This window comes from Haemorhous mexicanus, chromosome 6 (genome assembly GCF_027477595.1).
Source record: "Haemorhous mexicanus isolate bHaeMex1 chromosome 6, bHaeMex1.pri, whole genome shotgun sequence".
In the NCBI taxonomy this organism is placed as follows: Eukaryota; Metazoa; Chordata; class Aves; order Passeriformes; family Fringillidae; genus Haemorhous; species Haemorhous mexicanus.
In genome coordinates, this window is record NC_082346.1 from 12,667,252 (window position 1) to 12,691,299 (window position 24,048).

Consider the following 24,048-nt stretch of genomic DNA (forward strand, 5'->3'; position numbering starts at 1 on the left):
GGGGCCGTGCTCCAGCCCCCAAGGACCACCTCGGCTCCAGCCCCCGCCTCTCCATCCCCGAGCTGGGGCATAAAACCCCCGGCAGGCTGCAGGGACACTGCAGAGCCGGCACTGCACTGGGAGGGGGCTTTGGCAGGGTCCCACTGCCACCATGCCGGGCAACGGAGCCACAGACACCTCCTGCCCTCCCACCACACCCATGGCAGGTAAAACCCACCCATGACAACACCCCCTGCAGCCAGCGGTGGGGTCTTGCAGCGTTTTGGGGTCTGGGGGGATGGAGATAAAATCGCACTGTGGTGGGGGACAGGACACCCTGATCCTGCCACCATCTCTGTGGAGGGAGAGTGTGATGGGGTGGCCCTGCACAGGGTCTGCTCCCCCGACCAACACCCCTTTAACCCTCTGCAGCCTTCCTGGGGGCCCCGCCTGAGGTGTCTCCATGCACCCCTGGCCTCGGGTGGGCTAGCGAGGGGGCAGGGGCCAGTGGCAAGAACCGGCATGTGTGCCACGCCACGGCACGGCTGGAGATGGGCAGCCTCTGGGAGGAGTTCAACCGCCTGGGCACTGAGATGATCGTCACCAAGGCTGGCAGGTGGGAACCGTAATGGCCTGGGGAGCTAAAAAGGTGGGGGGGCACCCCCTTCCCACACCCCTCCCTGTGCAGGAGGATGTTTCCCACCTTTCAGGTGAAGCTTTCGGGGCTGGATCCATTGGCCGACTACGTCCTGCTCATGGATTTCATCCCGCTGGACGACAAGAGATACAGGTGGGGATGGGGCAGTGGGGGCAGGGGATGAGATCTGGGGGTGCTGAGCCCCTCCCTGCCCTGCAGATACGCCTTCCACAGCTCATCCTGGCTGGCGGCAGGCCGGGCCGAGCCGGCAGCTCCTGGCCGCGTGCACTTCCACCCCGACTCCCCAGCCAAGGGTGCCCAGTGGATGCGGCAGATCGTGTCCTTCGACAAGCTCAAGCTGACCAACAACCTCCTGGACGACAACGGCCACGTGAGGACCCCACTGGGGGCTGGGTGATGGGGGAGACACAATGCATCCCTGCCTGGGGGCGTCCTGCCACCTCCCCTTTCCCACCCCTAGATCATCCTCAATTCCATGCACCGCTACCAGCCCCGTTTCCACGTCGTCTTTGTGGACCCGCGGCGCGACAGCGAGCGCTTCGCCCACCAGAACTTCAAGTCCTTCAGCTTCCCCGAGACCCAGTTCATGGCAGTGACAGCCTACCAGAACCACCGGGTGAGCACCAGCCAGAAGGAAATTGGGGCCCCTCCCAGGGATTCACTGACCCAGCTCCCCTCCACAGATCACCCAGCTGAAGATTGCCAGCAACCCCTTTGCCAAGGGATTTCGGGACGGCGACCCCGAGCCATGGTAAGGCACACCTGGACATTGTCCCCACACCACGGGGAGGATGTCAAGCCACCTCCCTGAGCCCCCACCCTTCCCCACGTCTCTTGCAGGTGCGGGGTGCCAGCAGGGTCCCTGCTGGGGGCGATGCCCCGTGCCCGAGCCACCCCGCTGCCCCCCTGCCCCGAGAAGCAGGAGAAAGGTAGGGGGGCTGCAGGGGGGGCTGAGCCCCTGCTGCTGCCGCTTCCCCCCACAGGGGCTCCACGCAGCCATGGGGCTCTGGCTGCTGCCCCCCAACAGCCAGCAGCACCCCCCAGTTTCCCCGAGCTCCCGGCACCCACCTTCCAGCCCCTCACCTGCCCCCCTGGTGTCTATGTGGGAGCCAAACCCCGCACCCTGCCCTACCCCCTGCCCGCCTTCCCCCAGCTCAGCACCTACGGCCCCACCGCAGCGCCCACCTTTGGCTATGGCCAGCAGTGACAGGGGGGCACCCCCAAGCACCCCCTGCACCTCCTACCCAAGCAATGGCAACGCAGAGCTGGGGGGAGCCACAGGGATGGCTTTATTCACCACCAAGGAGGCTCCAGGGATCCAATGGGGGGGAATTTGGGGCACAGCTGATGTTCCAAGCCCCTGGAATCCCCTTGGCATGGCTATTCCCAGGTGTCCGGGGCGAAGGCGAAGGGGCACAGCTTGTACCCGGCACCCACGTAGAACTTATTCTGGAACTCCACCCTGGCAAGGAGAAGGGGTTGAGGGGTGCTCTGGGGGGTCTGTCACCACCCCAACCAGGCCCACCCAGGAACCCGTCAGTTTTGGAGGCTCACCAATGCAGGCGCAGGGCGTGGAGGAAGGCAGAGAGCCCCTCCATCACCAGCAGGATGGCCACGGTCAGCACGGCGAAGGCGGCGAAGACGGGCACCAGCACCACTCCGCCCACGTAGCTCAGCCCCACAAAGCCATTCCGCATCACCATGGTCCACAGGACCTCCGAGAGCTCTGGGAATGGGAGGGACAAGAGCAGGTGGGGGGAGTGAGGGTCTGCCTGGCTCTGAGTGGGACAAGGGGGTACCAAGGGGACTCACGGGCGTGTGCCAGGCTGAGCGCCCAGAGCCGCAGGTAGGATGCGGTGTTGGAGACACAGCCCAGGCAGTACTCGATGGTGTGGATCGCCTGATGCATGAAGATTTCAGCGAAGTCCAGGTGCTGCAGGGGGCATGGGACATCAGCAGGGGGCACAGACACCCTCATCCCACCACCAAAGCCCCCCTGGATGCCCCTCACCTTGGCGTCAGGGCTGTGCCCTCCGCTCTCCACGTCCTCTGTGGTGGCATTGACAGAGTTCCCAGCCTCCTGCCCCTCCAGCAGCGGCTCTTGTTCACCTGTGGTCACTGGCTGCACCAGGACAGCACCCACAATCAGACCTCCTCGTGATTCCCAGGGAGCCCTCCACAGCCCCCAGCCTTACCATCCTCGAGGCACCCTGCCGGCACCACTGGTACAGCGGCGTCCCCAGGAGCAGGACAGGCACCGACGCCAGCGCCAGCACCACCAGCACCATCTGCACTGGCACCTGGGGCACAAGGACAGCATTTTGGGGTATACCCCCACTCCTGACACCCGCTCTCCCAGCCGGGGTGGGGAGTAGGTGCCCGCCAGGGCGGTGGGTGGTACCTGCCCCGGGTAGAGCGGGAGGTTCTCGGCATTGGAGGTGAAGAGGAACATGTCGATGAAGTGAATGAGGATGCTGGGGGCCACCCGGGAGTCAGCAGCACTGAACTTGATCCACTTGTAGAAGATGAGGAAGACCAGGTAGCCAAAAAGAGCCAGGAGGAAAATCATCTCTGGGAGGAACTCCAAGACCAGCCGGTGCCGCTGCTGGAAGTGCCTGGGTGGGAGGACATTGGCCATGCTCAGCCTGTCCCTTCTCACCCTCGCACGTCCCCGGCACTCACCGAGGTGCAGGGGTACAGGACCCCAGTTGCCACCCCATCCCACCCAGGTGAGTCCAATCCCGGTTCCCTTGGCATGACCAGAGCCCGTGGGTGCAGCCCAGGGACTCACACATGGTTGAAGACTCCCAGCACGACGCCAAAGCCCATGTGCACGATGCCCAGCACCACTGACATCTTCATCTTGAAGGAGTTGAGGAAGTTGAGGTGGTTGGTGGCCAAGCTCCAGATCTGTCACAAACAAGGTGGGTGAGACTCTGCACCACTTCACAGAGGGTCCCACCGTGTTGTGATCCCCACGGGACACTCACCGGGTCGATCCCAAACGGGTATGGCCCTCGGAAGACACCGGTGACATTGGGGTCCAGGGCGAGCGAGGGATGGGTGGCGAGGTACGCAGAGCTGGGGGCAGAGCAAGAGATGTCAGTGCCAGCAGGGAGATGGGGACCCAGGCAGGGGGCACGGGGGTGGGACCCCACCTCCAGGAGGAGTGGTTAGCCATGGTGGCCACACTCCAGGCAGAAGGGAAGATGACAGTGGCTTTGCTGAAGCACTCGTTGTAGATGAAGCCGGTGTAGATGGAGAAGGCACCCATGAGCAAGATGAGGTAGCGCCCCTCGAAGAATGTCAGCCAGATCTAGGGGGGCAAACACGGCTCCCATGTTCCACACCACCTCCCCTGCCCCACACCACCCTGACCCATACTGACCCTGTTCCGAGCCACCAGCCCCATCCTGTATCATCCAACCCCATCCCACATCCCCAACATGTCCCACACCTCCAACCCCACTCCGTGTCCCCAACCCCATCCCATGTCTGTAACTGCATCCGTCCCACCCCTCCATCGTGCCCCCACCTCGTTGGTGCCCTGCCGCAGGCGGGGGCTGTCCTCGTACAGCACCATCCAGAGCGCAAAGAGGAACATGAGCAGCCCGTGCCCCACGTCCCCAAACATGATGGCGAAGATGAAGGGGAAGGTGATGATGGCGTAGGGTGCTGTGGGACACAGGGACTGCGTTACACGAGGTGTCCCCTCTCAGCCCTGGGCCTCAGGGGGTGCCAGGGGGCCTTACCGGGGTTCACCTCCTGGTAACTGGCCACCCCATAGGCGTCCACGATGCTCTGGAAGCCGGCGGTGAACTTGTTGGTGCGGATGAGGGTGGGGGGGCTCTCTGAGGTGGGGACGCGCTGCACAAAGCACTCCACGCTGGAGCCGCTCTGGTACTGCGGGAACAGCACCCAGAACCTGATCCTGGCACCCCCAGCACTCTCCTGCCTGGCACGTGGAGCCTGCCCCCGGCACCCACCCCACAACAACCCCCTTCCTGGCACCAGCCCCCAGCACCCGGAGCATGTTCTTGGCACCCACCCCACAATCCTCTCCAGCCTGGCACATGCTCCACCATGATGAGGGGACATAGGGACACCAAGCAACCTCTGGCATGAAGACATGGGGACACTGAGCAACCCCACAAAAAGGACATGGAGACACAGAACAACCCCTGGCACAAGGACATGGGGACACCAACAAACCCTTGACATGAAAATGTAGGACACCAAGAAACCCAGGCACAAGGACATGGGAACCCTGAACAATCCCTGGTGCAAGGACATGGGGACACGGAGCCACTCACAGATCCCTGGCGCAGGGCATCTTGCACTTGGGTGAGGTCCCGCACGGGGCACCAGACCTCTGCAATGAGGCACTTCTTGGTGACATCAAAGCTGCACTGGTTGAGGACGAGGTAGATGGCCTTCATCTTCTGCACCTGCACGCGCCAGGTGGGCAGCACCTGCACCACCTTGTCCAGCACCTCCGCCAGGTACTTCTCCGTCTCCTCCAGCGTCTGCGGGCACCTGTGTCAGGGATGGCAATCCAAGCATGGCCCCCACATCCCCTCATGGCACCCAGCTCACCACGCTGAGCTCCTGGATCTGGCCGTGCAGCCTGGTAATGGTCTCTGTCCTGCTGGCCTCACTCTCCGGGTACGCATACACCTGGCAGTGGAAGCTGGGACAGAGGGACATCGCCGTGTCAGGGGTGTCAGGGCTGCCCAGCCCGGCCCCACAGCAGGGTCCAGAGTGGGTGTTACTAAATAAACCTCCCTGTGGGAGATGCGTGGCCACTCACCAGGCCGAGATCTTGCGGATCTTCTGCCCGATCTGCTCGCCCCAGTAGGAGATGAGGAAGATGACCCAGGTGATGCTCTCGCCCTGGGGACAGCACGGTCCATGTCACTCTGGTGTCCCAGCCCCCACAGACGTGCCAGCCCACCCCGGGTGCTTCCTCACCGTAGCCAGGTCCTCCATTGGCTCGGGCATCTCCACGAAGGAGGCCACCAGGTACCCGCGGCAGGCGCGCCACAGCAGCCGCTCGAAGGCGGTCACTCGCCACGGGTGGATTACACCGGCCACGAAGCTGCAGAGACACAGCATGAGTGCTGGGACAGGCAAACCGCCCCATGGCTGCACCGCTGCCCCAAAAGTCATCTCCAAGCTTTATCCTGCAGTTTCCCAGCTGTCCCACGGCCACACTACTGCCCCAGAGCCCCTCTCCACCCCCGCCCCACACCGTTCCCCCTCTCACCTGATCTTGCGCTCGAGGTGCTGGTGCAGGGAGGGGTCGAGCATGGGCTCACGCTCCGAGAGTGCCCGCGGCCGCGGCGGGGAGCCCAGGGGAGCCTACGGCGATGCGGAGCAGAGGGATGAGCCCGGGGGAAACTGAGGCACGAGGCAGCAGCCCCAGGTCGGCGGGGACCCCCGGACCCACCGGCAGGCTGGTGAAGCGCTGTCCCTCGCGCAGCACATGCAGGTACTGGCGCAGGTCCCGCAGGCGGCCGCGCAGGGACGCGCGGTTCCGGCTGACCTCCCGCAGCTCCTGCGCCAGCTGCTCCGACTGCTCCTGCACCCGCAGCGCTTCCCGCGCCGCCGGCGCCCGCGGGCTCTCGGGACACGGCCCCGGCACCCGCCCCGCGGCCCGCAGCTCCTGCTGCAGGAAGGCTGGAGAACGGAGGGGGACACGGTCAGACTGAGGGGCCGAGCCGGGCGATCCCCTGAGAAGCCCCCGCAATGTCAGCCCGCGGCCCCCCGGCACTCACTGAAGGTTTTCTCCATCTCCTCGCAGCGCCGCACCTCGCCCACGAAGCGCCGCTGGAAGGGGCTCACTTTGGGGTTCAGCTGCGGGGGTACAGTCAAGGCATGGCCCCACACCGGACTGGGGGGTTCAGCACCCCGGGGGAACAGGCAGCCCAGGCACCAAACCCAGCCTGACCAACTTCCCAGTTCCCAGGGCACCCTAGAACACCTACCCCAAACCCGACCACACCAAACACCAGACACAGAGCACCTCAAACCCAGTGCACCCAGGCCCACCCAGCCGAACCCCCTGCACCCCAGACACCCCAAAACGCCCCCCAGCCCCTACTCACGTCTCTGAACTCCAGCAGCCCGCGCTCCCCCAGCTCGCTGATGCAGCTGTAGGCAGAAGCCGACTGGAGGAAGAGCTGGGCCAAGCAAACCTCCTCGCTGCGGAACAGGGACCCCATGGCCCCTCGGAGACGCCCGGTCCGGCCCGGGGTGCGAAGGCGTCAGGGCACACACCTGGGGCTGGGACAGAACGAACAGGAGGGAATGGGGTGGGATGAGAATGGGAAACGGAGCTTCCTCAGGTGTGAGGGCGGGAAAGCGGGACAACAGGGCAGAGGTCGCCCCGTTGTCTCGGGCTGCGGCGACGGAACCGGGCTGTCGCGGTGCAGCGACCGTGGGAAACCGGCCCGCTCAGTTACACGCGGCTGTGCCCAGCACCGGGCTGGCAAAGTACTTTCGAAACCCCCCCCTTCCCCTGCCCCATTCAGCTGCCTCTGAGTCAGGGCCGGCGCACTCCCCACCCCAGGACCGCCCCGGGCCGGACCCTCTCCGGACCCACCCGGCCGTGCCGCCCCCCCGCCGCCCAGCTCGGCCGGGATCCAGCACTTCCTCTTCCCCAGGAAGAGCCCGGCCCCGGGGAGGGACCGGCCGGCCCGGCCCCGCCGCCCCCCTGGAAACCCGTTCCCCGGGACATATCGCACCCCGCCCCGCGTGGGGAGCGGCCCCTCGGAGACAGGACCCCCGCAACATCCCCCGAGGAGGATGGAAATGGGAAACATTTCCCGGAGCCGGGCGGAGCCGGGAAACCGCCCGCGAGAATCAGCAGGACCCCCGCACCGGTGTGAAACCGGACTGTGAGTGAGTAATTACTCCAAACAATCCCCATTTGTGCAGGAGTCAGGTTGCTTTGCTGGGGCCAGATTGACATCCCTGGAGAGAAGAGGTTTGGGGTGCTACTGCCCAATCTGCATAAAACAGAGGGGGTGAACTATCACTGCCTGCATCCTGCAAGGCGCAATCGCCGTTCTCGTCACGCTCTGGCGCTCCCTTGCACAACTGGCTCAGTTCTGATGCTTCCCCTCCGGAAGAAGGAAGGCTGAACTGCGCCGCCGTGAGAGGCAGCTGAAAAGAGATCACTGAGCATCAAAGACGCCCGAAGCGCTCAGAGACTCATTTCTGAGACCTTTCACGAGAGGACTGAAACCCGGGCATTCCCCCGAGTCTGATCGCATTTTAACCCATCAGACTGTGTTTTGTGGGCTTCTTCCCCCACTGCTGGCAGATCTAGACCATCACTTCGACCAAGGGACAACTACTGCAACAATCAAGTCATGAGATCTGTCAGGGGTGATTTGTTTTTACCCTTATCTTTCAGTTCTTTTTTCCCTTAAGACATTTCTTTAAAGTAACAATTTTTTATGCTCTCATGTAGCTGTATTACTGTAGATAAAATGACCAGAACACTTACATTCCTGCTTTCCATTGCCACCCAACTGTTCTAAAATAAACCCTACACATACATACTTAAAACACCAATCATTAAGAGTCCTTTCACTCTAATCTGCCCGTGTTACTCTCACCTTCGAGGGACAAGCCCTAACAACTGGTAGCACTGCAATCTCCCTGCTGGGATCACTGGGACCCCCACACTGGTACCACTACGAGACTGTAGATTTGCCAGGCACCCCACGCTGGTACCCACACACCAGCATCACTGGGACACCAATCCAGTACCACCAGAGGCTCCCCCCAGTACCATCAGGACCCTCTGCTGGGATCACCCGGATCACAGGCATCACTGGGACCCTCACACCAGTACCACTGTGAACCTCCCGTGCCAGGATCACCAGGCCACCCCACCCTGGCTGCCCTCAGAAGCTGGAAATTACCCTCCCAGATTCCTAAATCCCTCCAGCACTGCTCCTCCATCTTTGCCTGCCCCCCTCCACCTCCCACACCTTTCCCCACAAACCACCCCCTACCCCAGCATTGGCGCCAGCACCCCCAAGACCCGCATCCTCCTCCCCAAAACACAACCACACACCCAGGGGTGGAGTCCCCCAAGGGTCAGGGGGTCTGACCCCAGCACTGAAAAGGAAAAGACACAGAGTTATGGGCAGGGGCTGGCACCCACAGTGCCAACAGAGGGGAAGAACACCCAAACACTTTATTTGGGGGGCGGGTGGGGGCCGTCACCGGTACAGGTAATCAGCCTGGATGTTGGCTGCGATCTCGGCCTCCCACTTGTCGCCATTGTTGAGCAGCTTCTCCTTGTTGTAGAGCAGCTCCTCGTGCGTCTCCGTTGAGAACTCGAAGTTGGGGCCCTGCCAGGGTGGGATGGGGTCACCTTTGGGGTCACCGTGGCAGGAAAAGGGAGTCCCTGCAGTCCCCCTTGCAGGCCCCACTCACCTCCACAATGGCATCCACAGGACAGGCCTCCTGGCAGAACCCGCAGTAGATGCACTTGGTCATGTCAATGTCATAGCGGGTGGTGCGGCGGCTGCCGTCGGCGCGGGGCTCGGCCTCGATGGTGATGGCCTGGCACGGGGACACTGTCATGACCGGAGCCCCGGGTGAGGAGGAAGAGGAGGTTGAGGAGGGAGAGGAAGTCTCACCTGTGCCGGGCACACGGCCTCACAGAGCTTGCAGGCGATGCAGCGCTCCTCCCCGGACGGGTACCGGCGCAGCGCGTGCTCCCCGCGGAACCGCGGGCTCAGCGGGCCCTTCTCAAACGGGTAATTGATGGTGGCCGGCTCACGGAAAAGGTAGCTCAGGGTCATGGCCAGGCCTGCGGAGGAGAAAGAGGGGCTATGGCATATTTGGGAAGGGGGGGTCACCCCACAAATGAGGAGGGTGGGCGGGGTCTCACCTCGGATGAGCTCGGTCCAGAGCAGGGTCTGGGCAGCGCGATCAGTGATGGATCTCATGTCCATGGCCGGCTCCCGGACGTTGACATACTCTGCGGGAAGAGGGGAGCTGTGCCCACCCTGCAGAGCCCTGGGGTGGGAGCTGAGCCCCCACGGGGGTGGCATGACTGTACTCACTGTAACAGTCCCTGGGGGTGCTGGTGCTGAGCGGGCGCAGGGAGCCCAGTGGGGCCAGGGGGCCTGGGGAGGGACAGGAGGGTCAGCAGGGTTATGATGGGGTTTGGGGGGTTCAGGAGGTGTGGGGACTCCCGAGTGGCCTCACCTGCACGGGCAGCCTGGTACAGCAGTCGCAGCGCTGCCATGGCCGGTCCTGGGGTGTAGAAGGAACCTCAGCAACTACCAGTAAGGGACTGGTGCAGCAAGGAGCCCCCCACTTCCCATGGGGGACACTGGCACCCTGATCCCCACCCCTCCACCCAAAGAGACCCAGACCCCCAGGCACTCCTGTCCCAACACTCCACAAGCACTCCAAGGGCTTCCCTATTTCTTTTGCCAACTCCTCTCAAGGCACCCAGGCATCCTGCCCCTCCTTGAAGCCCCCTCTTAAGAGACCCAAGTGTATCGCCCAAGTATCCTGTCCACCCCCTAAAAGGGACCCAGCTGTTTCCCCAAGGGATCCGGGCATCCACGCCCCACCCCCAGGGGCACCCAGCTGTCCCGTCCTCTCCCACCCCTAAGGATCCAAGGGCCCTGATGTCCTGCCCCTCCAAGGGACCCACGTGTCCTCCCATCCCCGTCCCCAGGCCCCCCCCCCGCCGCCTCGCACCCACCTGAGCCCCCCCGCGGGACCGATCCCTCCTGTTCACCCCCAAAGTCCCCGCTCAGCCTGTGTGCGTCCCTTCGGAGAGGATAGGGGCGGAGGTTAGAGCAGTGTCCGGGCCGCCCCCTCTGCCCCAAGTGGGATTTGGGCGGCCACTACACACCACCGGGGTCGAGCACAGCTCCGGGCCGCCCCCCTGGCCCTCCAGGCTGCCCCGGGCCCCCCCTCCCACCTCACCTGCCCAAGGGCCCTCCGCCGTCCTGACCCCTGGTCGCCCCCGCGGGCAGTGCGCATGCGCATGCGGCGGCGCGTAGTGGGCGGGGCGAGCGACGGCTGGACGCGCTTCTCATTGGTGGAGTCCTGCGAAGGACGGGAGGGGCGGGAAGAAGGAGGGGCAAGCGTCGCTGATTGGACGGAGTGCGGCCGTGCTGCGCGGCGATTGGGGGGGGCGGGAGGGAGGCGTGTCCGACTGCGGGGGAAGCGGAAGCGCGTGTTCATGGCGGAGGCTCGCGGTTGCGGTGCCGGCGCGGAGCCTTCTGCTCTTCCAGGGCTTCCCGAACCTCCGGAGCTTTCCGTCGGGTTTCTGGAGCACCTCGGGCCACGGCTGCCGGAAGGTCTCGAAGCTGGAGCGGCCCAGACGCTTGGACTCAACTACACAGCCCGGCTCCGCCTCTGGCACAGTCCCTGGAGGTGGGCATCAGGGATGTTTCCCTTTCCCTATAAACTGTCTTTATCTCAGCTGCCTCCTCCAGTTCTCTCTATCCGCCCACCCGGGGGGAGCCCCGTGGGATTCAGCCAGGACAACCCACAGCCCAGCAGGAATGGATATCCCTTTACCAGCACAACCAGCCCCCGAAAATGGAGCAGCATGGAGCGAAGCTGGGATCATGGGGCAGGATAAACAGGAACATGAGGCAATGGAAACTTGGGATCATGGAGCAGGAGAAACTGGGAACACGGGGCAAAGGACACTGATAGGATCGGGCAAAGGAGACTGGGATCATAGAGCAGGAGAACCCAGGATCATCCCAGCTCAAGGATTTGGGATCAGGGAGTTGCTGTGGACCTTCTCAAGGCAGAGTACACAATGAGGGGCACAGGAGACCCCTCTTCTCTGGTGCTACCAGTGGAAATAAAGCCCCAAACAGCCAGAAAAGAGGGATGTGGGACTGGAATGGAGAGAGATGTGGGGTACAAGGGACTTTGGGAGTGAGCAGAGATGCAGGGAAGTGAAAGGGAAGCACACAGGATGTTGAGAAACATCTTTCATTGCACCTGAGCACCAGGACCAGCAGCAAGAGATGTCCTGAGTGGGCAGACTCCGAGTGGGATGTGGAGACCCTCAGAGCAGGGTACAGTCACTCTTAAGTGCCACCTTGGAAGTGGCCTGGACGAGCCCAAATTTCCTCTGGCTGTACGGGGGGTAGTGCGGGGCGTTGAGGGATTCCCAGCCCATCCCGCACTTCAGGCACCCACGGGGGTGGGAGAAGGTGTCAAAGCTGAACTTCCCGTGGTGCGTTCCCAGGCTGCTGATCCCTGGAATAGACAGCACAGGACCCCAGTGGGTAGCTGGATCTGGCTATCCTTTGGGTCAAAGAACCCAAAATTAAGCTCCCAGTGAAAGCAGCACCACACCTTCATCCAGCTGCTTTCCAAACCATGGGTGAGCTTCCCAGGAATGTGACACAAAGAGGGGGGGACCTTGTGCACACCCAAGTGGATATTTGGAGTGGGAAGATTAGGCTGGAAGGTGGAGAGATTCCCAAAAATTCTTGTCAGTGGATTTTACAATTTCAATTAACGTGTTTAGCGACTGGAAGGGTGTCACTGATGAGGTGATGGGAGCAGCAAGATGCTCCCACATGAGCTTCCCTACCACAGGAATACCCTCCAAAAGACATCCCTTCCATGCTGGATCCAGCCCTGCTGCAAGGGGGCAAGACTGCAGGGCTGGAGAGGCACAATCACCAAGGTGCCCTTGGCAAGGTGGCACCCAGCACCAGGGATGAATGTTGGGAGGTGGAAGCTGGCTGGCCAGAAACAAGCATAGGAAAGCCAGGCAGGCTGGCAAAAAATAACAAAATCCAGACGTCATTTGGTAAGAGATGGGATAAAATGCCAGGAGTCGGCCTGAGCCAGTCAGTCTTCCTGATAAAATGCTGATCATGGTTGGGGTGATGTGTTGGGTGCAGATCCTCACACATCAGCAGCCCCAGGATAAAGGGAAGTCACTGATGCCTCCTGGTCAGCTGAGTGGGAATAAAGGAAAAAAGGTGGAAAACAGGAGCTGGTAGTGGAGATCATCCCATAAAAATCGGGGGTCTCCATCATGAAATCCCAGGATAGTTTGCGTCGGAAAGGACCTTAAAGATTATCCAGTTCCACCCCCCTGCCATGGGCAGGAACACCTCCCACTAGACCAGGTTGCTTCAAGCTCTGATTCCCTATGTGGTAAGCAAGACATTTCCGTGGGTCCAGGGAACACAGAGCTTGGGATAGGGAGTATGGAGAGAAGGAACCTCAGGGTGCTCCATGGGTGTCCAGCAAAGCCCAAGAGCCCAAAGTGAAGAAAAGGGCTTCTGGAGGAGAATTTTCCTATGGACTACTGAGCCCTCTGGAGCTGAGAGTTCCTCCTGAGACCCTTCCTGAACATGGGTCGGATCATACCTGGCTCCCAATGGCCAGGATTGGGGGTTTTGGACCTACCAATGCCTCCAAAGGGCAGTGAGGGCAGTGTCACATGCATCAGGGTGTCGTTGCCACAGAAGCCACCACTGCTCATCCGCTCCAGGACCTGGTTCACCACCTGGGAGTGACAGAAAGATGAGACATGGGTGTCCCACCCCATTCCACTACTTCCAAACACAATCCATACCCCCTAACTAAGGCTGTGTGCTGTAGGGGAAACACTTGGAGCACAAACATGGCTGGATACAGCTGCCAAGGAGCACAGGGCAGGTGCAGTCCTGGCTTGGCTCTGCCTTGTCATCCGAGGAGAAGGCATAGACAGCCAAGGGCTGCTCCTGGCTGTTGGTGAAGTCAATGGATTCATCCACATTGGCAATGACGATGATGGGCAGGACGGGCCCAAAGACCTCCTCCTGCATGATGGGATCTGAGGGCTGCACGTCCACCAGCACCGTGGGAGCTGTGGAGGAGAAACCTGACAGCATCAGCCAGGCACTGAGGCTGGAGATGGCACCTTGGTGATCCCCCAGGACACATCTCCTGTACAAAAGGCCACCTGGCCAAGCACCCAGTTCCCCTCATAATCTCCTCCAAACCTGAAATGTGCTCCATGCAAGGATGAAGGTGTGAGTGACCCCCAAGCATCACCGATGTAGCGCTCGGCCTCATCCGTCTGTCCCCCGATGGCCACGCGCCCGCTGCCCAGCAGCCTCTGCACCCGCTGGAACTGCTTGTCACTCACAATGCGGCCAAAATCCGGGGATTCTCGGGGGTTGGGGCCGTAGAAATCATTGATGGCCTTTTGCAGGGCTGGGATGAGCTTCTCCTGCATCTCTATGGTGCAGAGCAGGTAGTCGGGCGCGATGCAGGTCTGCCCCGCGTTGAAGAAGCGGCCCCAGGCCACGCGCCGCGCCACGTTGGTCACATCACAGGTGTCAGACACGTAGCAGGGGTTCTTGCCCCCCAGCTCCAGTGTCACCGGCGTCAGGTGCTTGGCAGCTGCTGTCAACACGATCCGCCCCACCGGGGGGCTGCCTGCGGGCAGGGAAAACATGGATTGAGGTGGGAATCCCACCAGCCATCACGTGGCTCTGGGATGTGGCACTGGGTCCCACCAGACCCCAGATACACATCCCAGATCCTCCAAGAGATCCTGGCACACATCTCCAACCCAATCCCTGCCTTCTTAGCAGGGATGTCTGGATGGAACCTGTCTTCCTCCTCACACAACATCCAGGCAGGGCTCTGCTCTGTCCCATGGGACGTTCCAGTGAAGATATAGTCAAACTTGTTCTCCAGCAGCCTGGTGGTCTCCTGCACGCCACCAGTCACCACAGCAAAGCAGTCCTGCAAGGAAATGAGAAAGACCCCCTCTTGTCACCATCTGTCCCCAGCAATAGCATTCTGGGAGGCTGGGACACTGGCTAGGCATGGAGGAAGGAAGTTGGGCAGTACATGGAACCAGAGACAGGGTGTGAGGCAGGCTCAGAGCACAACTCTGTGTGTGTGCAGGGGTCCCCCAGCCATGCCACAGGGATGGGGAGAGTGTCCCACCCTTTCCAAGTAGCTGGGCAGCACCTCTGCCATGAGTCTTTCTGTCTTCTTGGACACCTCAGAGGGTTTGACAATGACACAGTTCCCTGGGGGAAGACAGGATGTTGGAGCTGTGACATGGTGACAGCCAGCCCCTCTATGGACAAAGTGCCCTCACCAGTGCTTGGCACTGCTGGGATCCTCCAGGCCAGGGGACTGGAAGTTTGGGCTCACCAGCAGCGATGGCCCCGATGAGGGGCACCAGGAAGAGTTGGATGGGGTAATTCCAGGGCGCTATGATGAGCAGCACCCCATAGGGGTCCTTGCGGATAAAGGCAGAGTCCAGCTGCATTGCCTGTGGGACACCCGCCACATCAGGTCCTACCCTGCACCACTACCCCACCCAACTCTGCCTCCCATCCTCTCTCTCCCCTTCCTTCTCATCAGAGTCCTGTCCACCTTCTCATCCTTCATCCAGCGGGACAGGTTGTTCAGGGTCTCACGGAGCTCGTTCTTGCACAGGAGGATCTCGGATAATTCGGTTTCAAAGGGTGCCTGCAGACACCAAGGATGCGACATGTGACCTTGCATATCCTGCAGCTCTTATCCCAATGCTCCACAGTGTTTTGCCCAAGATTTGGGGACCGGAGCCCTCTACATCCCATGCTGGATTCGAATCCCTAAGGGCACTGAGCACCTGCTGTGTCTGCAACATGATGTTTTTAAGAATTGATTGCTTAAAAATAGGAAAAATTATGCAGATCCCATTCATCCAGACAACAGGAAGAATAGGGAGGGTGTCCAAAGGGACTAGGTTGGAGAAGAGAAGACAATGAGCCCTGTGTGGTATTAAGGCTCTGGCTGCAGAGCCAGGGGATCCGGGCTCAGGGAGTCAGCCTGGGTGAGCCCTGTGGGAGGAAAGGGGGAGACATCAGGTGGGAAGTTCAGGGCAGGGAGCAGGGACAGAAATCTGGGATTAATTTGCCCAGGGAAGAGGGAAACTAAGGCTGGTGGGTGTGGGAATGGCTATCCATGTCAAGGGGATCCCCACCATGCCCTCCATCTATGACAGAGCAGGGATGGACTTTGGAGTACAGTGACAGCGACATGCTTTATCTCAGTCTCCCAAATCCAGAGGCTGCAAGCCCAAGGCAGAGCCCAGGCAGGGCTGGAGAACCCAATGAGAGGAGGACAAAGCACCCCCAGCTGGGCTGTGGGAGCCCCTCAGCTCCTCTGGCCACCAATCCTCCTGTTCCTGTCCCTTCTCACCTTGCCCAAGTCAGAGGCAGTGGCATCCAGGATCCGCTGCTTCTTGTCATCCAGGAAGCGTCCCAGAGCCTCTAGCTGGGCCACACGTTATTCCATGGGCCGAGTCTTCCCCAAGAGCCAGGATGCCCGCAGGTGGCTCACCAACCCTGCAAAGGGTTTCCTGCAGTCAGGACAGGGGTGTTAGAGGAATGCCAGCACCATTCCAGCTCCTCAGAGCTCCACATCACCCCAGCCCAGCATCCAAGTGCCACTCCAGGGAGAGGATGGAGCACCAGGACCCCTCCTGCCATCCATCTGTCCCTCCACACTCTCACCTCACGGTGTCACCATCCACACTCCCGTTCCCACCATCGCCCTCGGGGGCTCTCTTGGCCTGGCTCTCAGGAAGCTGCGGGAAGACAGTTCCAGTCTCCATGCTCCCACAGGTGCAGTGTGGGATAGTTGCACTGGGGTTATCAACCACAGCTTCCCTCTTTCCAGCTAACTGGCTGGCTGCCAGCTTCCTGCCCTGCCCTTTGGCTGCCTGTCCTTCCCCTTGGCTGCCTGCCCTGCCACACCTCCCGTCCAGCTAAAAAGGCTTGGGGAGGGAAACGCCCCCCCAGCCCTCCCACCACCCCCCAAACCAGAGGAGGGAGGCACAAAGAGAGGCTGGGAGAGAGTTTGATGCAAAGTCTTTACTACAGGCAGAGTTACATGGAGCAAAGAGCAACAGCGAGGAGGGAGAGAGGTTCATTCCAAAGGAAAAGTCCATGTGAGGGGAGATGGGACTGATGGGAGCGCTTCTCCACCAGAAAGAGAAGTTTGGACTAAGAAAAAGATTTTGGTCATTTCAGCTGTGTCCTGGAAAATGGTTTGGAGCAGAGGCCACAAGGGTGCAGGAGGGGATGTCCATCCCGGCTGTCCGACATGCTCCAGCGAGGCAAAGGACACAGTGAGGAAGAGGGGAGTGTGATGAAGAGGGAGAGTGAGACAGTTCCAGTTCTTCCCGCTGACTCGGTGGCATCTTCAGAGCAGGGCATGGCAGCCTCAGAGCAGGGTGCAGGTGCCCCTGCGCTTCACCTCGAAGGTGGTCGTGAGGAGCCCCAACTTCTGCTGGGTGTAGGGGGGGTAGCGCGGGGTGTTGAGCGTCTCCAGCCCCATGCTCCGGTGCAGGCAGCCACGGTGGAGGGAGAAGGTGTCAAAGGTGAACTTCCCATGGTATTTTCCCAGGCCACTGTTCCCTGGAACACACAGGACAGGTCCATGCTCAGGATGGGACTCTGCTCCTGATGCTTGCCTTCTCCAAGCATCAAAATGAGGGAAAAAGACACCTACAGGATTTTCTGAGCAGCACAGACATGGTGGAGGAATTCAATTTTTCCAGTGCCTCCTCCAGGTATATCATGCTCAGTCCAGCCAATCCTGCTGCAGCTCAGCAGTTTGGACGCCCCCGTGTCTCCTTTTTACCCACGTCCATTTATCTACACAAGCTCTGCTGGGTTCTGCAAGTCTTGATTTCACTCCATGATGTTCCACTGTATCTCCCCATGGTTGGAGCTGTTCGACCCTCTTCCCAGAACTCTAAAAGCCTGGAGCCACATTGGCAACACCTGTTCTCCCAGTTCCTGTAGCCGGTTTAACTGGAGGTTAAGTGACTTCTCGTGGAAGCTTTGGTGCCATCTCACCCCAATGACTTCAGCCCCTTCACCTGCTCTAAAGTGGCTTTACCTAATAATTGAAGGTGGTTGGTCTGAATCATTCCCAATTAAGATAAGTTACAGAATGGGAAGTACAAAAATTTGTTCCCTGAGCCACAGGAAGGTGAGGAATTAATTGTCTGGGTGTTTCATTATGTCTGACTCAGGTGCCAGCCCCGACAGAGATGCTGAGCAAGGGCAGCACCAAATGAAGGGACTTATCCCAGAAGTATTTTGGGAAGAGATCAAGTCATACAGATGTATTCTGGGAAACAACATTCCTGTACTCCTGTATCCCTGGACCATGCTGCACCCACAGCCCAGGGCTAAGCAGCCTCACTTTTCACCTGAGAAAGCAAAAATTGGTAAGAGGTTCTCCAGGTTTTCATAAGCACTTTGTTCCTACTAGTTTGTCCTAAAAGTTGAAATGAAGGTACAACCTGGCTCCTGAGGGACATTAAGGGATCCAGCCCAAAACCACACTGGCTGCAGGAAGAAACTCCCATTCCTCACCATGGCTCAGGCCACGGATCACACCTGTCTCCCAATGGCCAGGACTGGGGATTCTGGACCTACCAATGCCTCCGAAGGGCAGCGAGGTCAGTGTAAAGTGCATCAGGGTGTCGTTGCCACAGAAGCCTCCGCTGCTCGTCCGCTCCAGGACCTGGTTCACTATCTGGGAGGGGAGCAGAGAAGGTAGATGAGGGGCTTGCACTTGGCAAACATTACCCAGTTTACCCATCAGATGTTCCCAGAGTGTTTGGGCTCTAAAGACCCTTCAGAGCACATCCTGGGGCTCGTGGAGGTGGTGCCTGACTTCCCTTCCCACTTTTTCTGCTCCACAGACACACCTTGCTGTCGCAGGAGAAGGCATAGACAGCCAATGGCCGCGGCCGAGCGTTGATGAAGTCAATGGCTTCGTCCATGTTAGCGACAACGACGATGGGCAGGATGGGCCCAAAGACCTCCTCCTGCATGGCAGGGTCTGAGGGCAGCACATCTGCCAGCACCGTGGGGGCTGCAGAGAGGAAACCCGACATGATCAGCCAGGCACAGAGGTCAGAGATGAAACCTCCCCTGAGAACCCATTTTTAAGCACCCCTAAAACTCTTTTCCCTCTAGAGCCTCCCTCCCATAGGCAGACCCTCTGAAAACCTCCAATGTGCTCACCAGGATGTGAGTGACCCCCAAGCCTCACCGATGTAGCGCTCGGCCTCATCCGTCTGTCCCCCGATGGCCACGCGCCCGCTGCCCAGCAGTGCCCGCAGGCGCTGGAACTGCTTGTCACTCACAATGCGGCCAAAATCCGGGGATTCTCGGGGGTTGGGGCCGAAAAACTCAGTGATGGCCTCACGCAAGGCAGGCATGAGCTTCTCCTGCATCTCTATGGTGCAGAGCAGGTAGTCGGGCGCGATGCAGGTCTGCCCCGCGTTGAAGAAGCGGCCCCAGGCCACGCGCCGCGCCACGTTGGTCACATCACAGGTGTCAGACACGTAGCAGGGGTTCTTGCCCCCCAGCTCCAGCGTCACTGGTGTCAGGTGCTTGGCAGCTGCTGTCATCACCATCCGCCCCACCGGGGTGCTGCCTGCGGGCAGGGAAAACATGGATTGAGGTGGGAATCCCACCAGCCATCACGTGGCAATGGGATGTGGCACTGGGTCCCACCAGACCCCAGATACACATCCCAGATCCTCCAACAGATCCTGGCACGACATCCAGGCAGGGCTCTGCTTTGTCCCATGGGACGTACCAGTGAAGAAGATGTAGTCAAACTTGTTCTCCAGCAGCCTGGTGGTCTCCGGCACGCCACCAGTCACCACAGCAAAGCAGTCCTGCAAGGAAACAGAAAAAATCCTCTTGTATCACCATCTCTCCCCACAAACAGCATCCCAGGAAGCTGGGCATTGGCTGAATATGGAGGGAGGAGGTTCTGCACATAGATGATGTGTAGGGATGGTGGGTGTGAGACAGGGCTGGGAACATCATGGTCTAGGAACAAGAGACAATGACAAGAAGGGATTCTCACACTGTCCAGGTAACAGCTCAGTGTTTCAGCAATGAGTCTCTCTGTGTTCTTGGAGATCTCTGAGGGTTTGATGATGACGCAGTTCCCTGGGGGAAGATGAACAGGACATCAGCACAGCAACATGGTGACAACTACCCCTTCTGGGGACAAGACTCCTGGGGAGACCCTGGCACTTCCAGGCCAGGGGACTGGAAGTTTGGGCTCACCGGCAGCGATGGCCCCGATGAGGGGCACCAGGAAGAGTTGGATGGGGTAATTCCAGGGCGCTATGATGAGCACCACCCCATAGGGGTCCTTGCGGATAAAGGCAGAGTCCAACTGCATCACCTTTGAGGAAGAACATGACCTCAGCACTGACTTCCCCACCAGCAATCCCTCTCCCCCCTTCTCTTTCCCAGAGCTTCCTTCTTACCAGGTTCTTGTCCACATGCTCATCCTTCATCCACTGGGACAGGTTGTTGAGGGTGACATTGAGCTCATTCTTGCAGAGGAGGATCTCACTGAAGAAAGCCTCAAAGGATGGCTGGGGACAGACATCATGGAAGTGCCACCCTACCATCGACCCCATCATTGACCCTGTCACCCTAACACAGACCCCATTACCCCAACACCAACCCCATCACCCCAGGAGGCATCTCTCCCCTCTTCCAAACATGAATAGCAGGAGGATCTCTTCAGCAGAAGTTTCCATCACCTCCCGTAATTCCCAGGGAATATTAGTGACCCAGAAATTTCATGAAAATAGTTACTTGGCCAGAAGGGGGAAAAAAAAACCCCAAAATTAAAAATTTTCATGCTATTTAATTCCTGAGCTCAGCACTGTGAACTGGCAACAGAGCCCCAAGCCAAAGGGATACCCAAGCAATGTCACCAAAGCTCCTGAAGAGCTGGTCCTGGTGGAAGGCATCCTTCCTACTTGGAAGCTGGAAGCGGGAAGCAAAGCCCCAACATCCCTTCCACTGCCTGTGGACTAAAGCTGCACCTTTTAGTCTTAAATTTAGCCAAAGTCCTAAGACCTTGACTAAAGGGAAGTAATAGGAACCACAGCTTAATTAAACCCCTTGTGATGAAGAAGTGGGTCCTCTTGATAGCTTCGAAGCACTGGGATCATTTAATCCTTGCAGGAGAAGTGTGAAGACACCAGGGATAGCCCAGCAGGCTCAGTGGAGCCCCTTCACGACCTGGGGAGCAAAGCTCTTGTGCTGTGACATCATATTTTGGACTCCTCCAACCCAAAACCACCCCTGGATTGGAGTCTTCCTCCCATCTCCACACCACTTTGGGCTTGGGAAGGCCGGTTGCTGATTCCCAGGATCTTCCATCACCAAGAGCCCTTCAGGACCACAAAATGCAGCTGCCAGGAGGTGCAAGGACTCTCTTGGAAGCGAGGGCTCAGCAGGCACATGAGATAATGGAGTGAAGCAACAGGGCCGTTCTCAACCCAGGATGATGATGGCATCACCAGGATAAGGAAGATGATGGTTCATCAAGAATTTTGATGGGATACAAAAGTTGTGAGATAGGACATTAAGTCTGAGGTCATCCCAGTGCCACCAATCATCAGCACCAGAGAGGAACCGGCACCGCTGGAGGTGAGACACCACCTCAGCTACGTAAGAGCAGGTGAAGTGTCCATGTAGCTATGAGGGCCCGGCTGCATAACAAGATCATTACTGGACAACCGGATCTAATTAGGAGTAATTAGGAAAGATGATGGGACACACTCAGAGCACTGATACCTATCAAAGCCTGGCTGAAGGAGAAGGCCTTGCCTCCAACAAACAAGGCAATTAGGAGCCTTGGGAGATGGCAGGACGGGGAAAGACATCGCTGAGGGCATGGGCCACTTCACTGATGCCGAACAAAGAGGTAAGGATTATATCATGGAATCCTGGAATGGTTTGGGTTGGAAGGGAACCTTGAAGCTCATCCAATTCTGCCCTGTCATGGGCAGGGACACCTTCCACTAGCCCAGGTTGCGCCAAGCCCCATCCAACCTGGTCTTGAACACTTCCAGAGCTGATGAGCTGCGACCACTAGAATTATCCATAGTGTGGATGCTCCCACTTCACCAGCAGATCATCCAGGAGCTCCTTGCATGCCACAACACCCCGAGCCATATCCAGAGCCCTGCCCATGCCACCATGCCAGGGAAACCAGTCCCTTGGAGGCCCTGGGAAGAATGTGCATTGCCAGCACGTTGCACAATGCCAGTAATCCTGGGCGTGCCAGGCTGGCCAGGAGCACCCCAGGATGTCACCCTTGTGGAGGTCACATGGACCCCCAGGATGCAGACCAGAGTGTGAAACACTTCCACCTCAGCCAATCACTGACAGGCCAACAGGGCCTTTGCCTGGTTTCAGGGCACCAGGGATGGGATCAACAGCATAGTACTTCCACTATCCCTGGATCTGCAGGGATCCAGCACTTCCAGATGCACCAGTCTGGCAGCACATCAAGGGGGAATCAGGACCCCAAGGAAGGGACACCCCTGTGCCCAGACCCCCACAAGGATGCAATACCCAGACAAGGGAATATGAAGGACTTCAAAGATGTGATGCCAGTGGCCCCCAATTCCCAGCCCCTGTTACCTTGCCCATATCCAATTCAGTGGCTTCCAGAATCTCCTGCTTCTTGTCATCCAGGAAGCGTCCCAGAGCCTCCAGCTGTGCCACGCGGTATTCCATGGGCCGTGTCTTCCCCGAGAGCCAGGATGCCCGCAGGTGGCTCACCAGCCCCGCATAGGGGTTCCCACTGCAGGAACGGGGGTGTTAGCTCTCTGGAGTGAGAGCTCCATTCTACCTCCCCAGAGCTTCATGTCATCCCAGATCAATGTTATCCCATTCCAGCATCAAACTGGACCCCAGATTCCCTGGGGACAGCGCAGGGAATCCGCACACACCTGTCTCCCTTGCTGCTGGGAGCAGCCCAACACAGCACCATTCCCTGCAGATCCTGTCTTCTCCCTTGGGCCATTCTGGGACATGGTGGCTCACAGACCTCAGACTTTTCTCCCAGCACCAACCTGGGGTCCCCGTTGCCCTGGCACTGCCACAGCTTCCCCTGCCCACCTCCCTGTCTCTCTCCTGCCCCCAGCCTCTCGCTCTCACCATGGAGTGCTGCAGACCATTGGCACTGGCCCCTTCCCGATCCCGCTGCTTCCACTGCACCCAGCAGCTTTCCCAGAATCTTTGCCAGGATCACTGCCCGTGGTGCTGCACTTGCCATAGCCCAGGAACTGCTGCCTGGGGGGCTCGAGGGGCTGCTGCATGCCAAGCTGTTGGAAGGAGCTGCTGGTCTCCATGGAGAGTGTGGTGGCCCTGGAGAGAGAGAGAGACACTGCGTGGGTTATGCCAGGATGGAACTGCTGGAGATGCCGGCTTGATCCCAAGAGGAGTCACCCACAGCACCTTTGAGGAGCGGCTCGGTGCTTGGGGCCGTCCTGGTTGTGGGGTGACTCAGCCCAGGGCAGCTGCCAGAGGCCCTGGGAGATGCCTGGGATTCCTGGGATAATCGCCATCCTCTGGACAGTGACCTGCCCAGGCTGCCCTGCTGATTTAGGGTCACCTATGGGGACCTCAGGAACCAGACACCCCCAAACCTGGGGGGCAGAGTTGCAGTCCCCATCTGTCACCCTCTCCCTTTCCATGCCCAGACAACCACCCTTCCTCGAGGGAACACCCCCTGTGGCCCACAGCCCCCACCAGCATGGGGGGTGTCAGAGGGGTGCCATGCAGGGAGTGCCAGTTTTGGGGACGCCGCAGTGCTTACCTGGGAGCTTGTGTGGAAGCTGGAGGAGCGTGAGGCCAGGCAGGCACTGCTGAGGCTCGGGATGGGGGTCCCTAAATGCTGTGGGGCTGGGCCCCATGGCCAGGGGCGGGAAGGATTGCGCCCCGCCTCTGTGGGGCTGGCAGTGGGGACAAGATCTGGGATGGGATAGGATGGAATGGGACCTCCCCCTTGGGATGGTGGAACTCCCATGGCCACCTCACCACCACCATGAACCTTGACCCATTTGGACCCCACAGACACCCCTCATCCTGCTCCCATGACCACCCTGACCCATGGGGTTCCCACAGATATCCCTCATCCTGCTCCCATGACCACCCTGACCCATGGGGTTCCCACAGACACCCCTCATCCTGCTTTCCAAGGGTTCCATGATCAATAAGACACTCACCATGCTGCTACCATGACTACCCTGAACCACAGGGATCCCACCAACACCTCTCATCCTGTTTCCCAAGGGTTCCATGATCAATAGACTCCACTCATCCTGCTCCCAGGAAGGGCCCTTTGCCCCGGCACCCCAGGGTGGCTCCCACTGCCTGGGGTGTGGGGGACCCTCAGGATGGGTGTTGCCCCTGCCCCACTGCCATGACCCTTCTGGGGCTGTTCCACGTGTATACCCCCTATCCTGCAGAAACCAGCACCCTCCCAAGAGTCCCATCCCAAGAATCCCCCGCTACCGGCTGGGCCAGATCCTG

The 24,048-nt window shown here is 59.6% G+C and overlaps 5 protein-coding genes across 7 annotated transcripts; 1 reads left to right on the plus strand and 4 right to left on the minus strand.

Annotated features, from left to right (window-relative positions):
- Nucleotides 1-151: 151 nt before the first annotated feature.
- On the plus strand, nucleotides 152-1,844 carry TBX10 (T-box transcription factor 10). Its single transcript, XM_059848145.1, has 8 exons — nucleotides 152-206; nucleotides 412-595; nucleotides 668-769; nucleotides 836-1,007; nucleotides 1,098-1,253; nucleotides 1,321-1,388; nucleotides 1,478-1,566; nucleotides 1,621-1,844. Exons 1-8 carry the CDS (start codon nucleotides 152-154, stop codon nucleotides 1,842-1,844), a joined length of 1,050 nt encoding a protein of 349 aa, XP_059704128.1.
- Nucleotides 1,845-1,903: 59 nt separating this feature from the next.
- TCIRG1 (T cell immune regulator 1, ATPase H+ transporting V0 subunit a3) lies at nucleotides 1,904-7,323 on the minus strand. 2 transcript variants are annotated; one of them, XM_059848768.1, is made up of 20 exons: nucleotides 7,242-7,323; nucleotides 6,745-6,922; nucleotides 6,415-6,493; nucleotides 6,087-6,316; nucleotides 5,904-5,998; nucleotides 5,609-5,735; nucleotides 5,448-5,530; nucleotides 5,234-5,327; nucleotides 4,951-5,163; nucleotides 4,390-4,540; nucleotides 4,173-4,312; nucleotides 3,796-3,953; nucleotides 3,628-3,718; nucleotides 3,429-3,547; nucleotides 3,039-3,252; nucleotides 2,833-2,937; nucleotides 2,649-2,759; nucleotides 2,450-2,570; nucleotides 2,192-2,363; nucleotides 1,904-2,099 (listed from the first exon to the last, which is right to left on the minus strand). In XM_059848768.1, the coding sequence occupies exons 2-20, from the start codon at nucleotides 6,859-6,861 to the stop codon at nucleotides 2,018-2,020; spliced, it is 2,502 nt and encodes an 833-aa protein (XP_059704751.1). In that variant the 5' UTR covers nucleotides 6,862-6,922; nucleotides 7,242-7,323; the 3' UTR covers nucleotides 1,904-2,017. The 2 variants fall into 2 exon arrangements, with proteins under 2 accessions (XP_059704751.1, XP_059704750.1); XM_059848767.1 differs by lacking the exon at nucleotides 7,242-7,323 and having other exon boundaries at nucleotides 6,745-7,162.
- A 1,469-nt stretch (nucleotides 7,324-8,792) lies between these two features.
- Nucleotides 8,793-10,715, minus strand: NDUFS8 (NADH:ubiquinone oxidoreductase core subunit S8). The gene is made up of 7 exons (XM_059848785.1): nucleotides 10,607-10,715; nucleotides 9,872-9,919; nucleotides 9,727-9,789; nucleotides 9,552-9,641; nucleotides 9,298-9,470; nucleotides 9,092-9,220; nucleotides 8,793-9,006 (listed from the first exon to the last, which is right to left on the minus strand). Exons 2-7 carry the CDS (start codon nucleotides 9,909-9,911, stop codon nucleotides 8,875-8,877), a joined length of 627 nt encoding a protein of 208 aa, XP_059704768.1. The 5' UTR covers nucleotides 9,912-9,919; nucleotides 10,607-10,715; the 3' UTR covers nucleotides 8,793-8,874.
- A 906-nt stretch (nucleotides 10,716-11,621) lies between these two features.
- LOC132328719 (aldehyde dehydrogenase family 3 member B1-like) lies at nucleotides 11,622-16,440 on the minus strand. Its single transcript, XM_059848792.1, is given in 10 exon segments — nucleotides 11,622-11,905; nucleotides 13,076-13,175; nucleotides 13,351-13,517; nucleotides 13,706-14,088; nucleotides 14,322-14,404; nucleotides 14,612-14,697; nucleotides 14,825-14,945; nucleotides 15,050-15,145; nucleotides 15,860-16,019; nucleotides 16,174-16,440. Coding segments are annotated over 10 exon segments (1,491 nt in total). The 5' UTR covers nucleotides 16,275-16,440; the 3' UTR covers nucleotides 11,622-11,711.
- Nucleotides 16,441-16,513: 73 nt separating this feature from the next.
- On the minus strand, nucleotides 16,514-24,016 carry LOC132328710 (aldehyde dehydrogenase family 3 member B1-like). 2 transcript variants are annotated; one of them, XM_059848770.1, is made up of 11 exons: nucleotides 23,333-24,016; nucleotides 22,672-22,881; nucleotides 22,153-22,315; nucleotides 19,974-20,084; nucleotides 19,768-19,888; nucleotides 19,562-19,647; nucleotides 19,286-19,367; nucleotides 18,734-19,120; nucleotides 18,387-18,553; nucleotides 18,112-18,211; nucleotides 16,514-17,079 (listed from the first exon to the last, which is right to left on the minus strand). In XM_059848770.1, exons 2-11 carry the CDS (start codon nucleotides 22,863-22,865, stop codon nucleotides 16,886-16,888), a joined length of 1,605 nt encoding a protein of 534 aa, XP_059704753.1. In that variant the 5' UTR covers nucleotides 22,866-22,881; nucleotides 23,333-24,016; the 3' UTR covers nucleotides 16,514-16,885. The 2 variants fall into 2 exon arrangements, with proteins under 2 accessions (XP_059704753.1, XP_059704752.1); XM_059848769.1 differs by lacking the exon at nucleotides 23,333-24,016 and adding an exon at nucleotides 22,972-23,162.
- Between the last annotated feature and the right edge of the window lie 32 nt (nucleotides 24,017-24,048).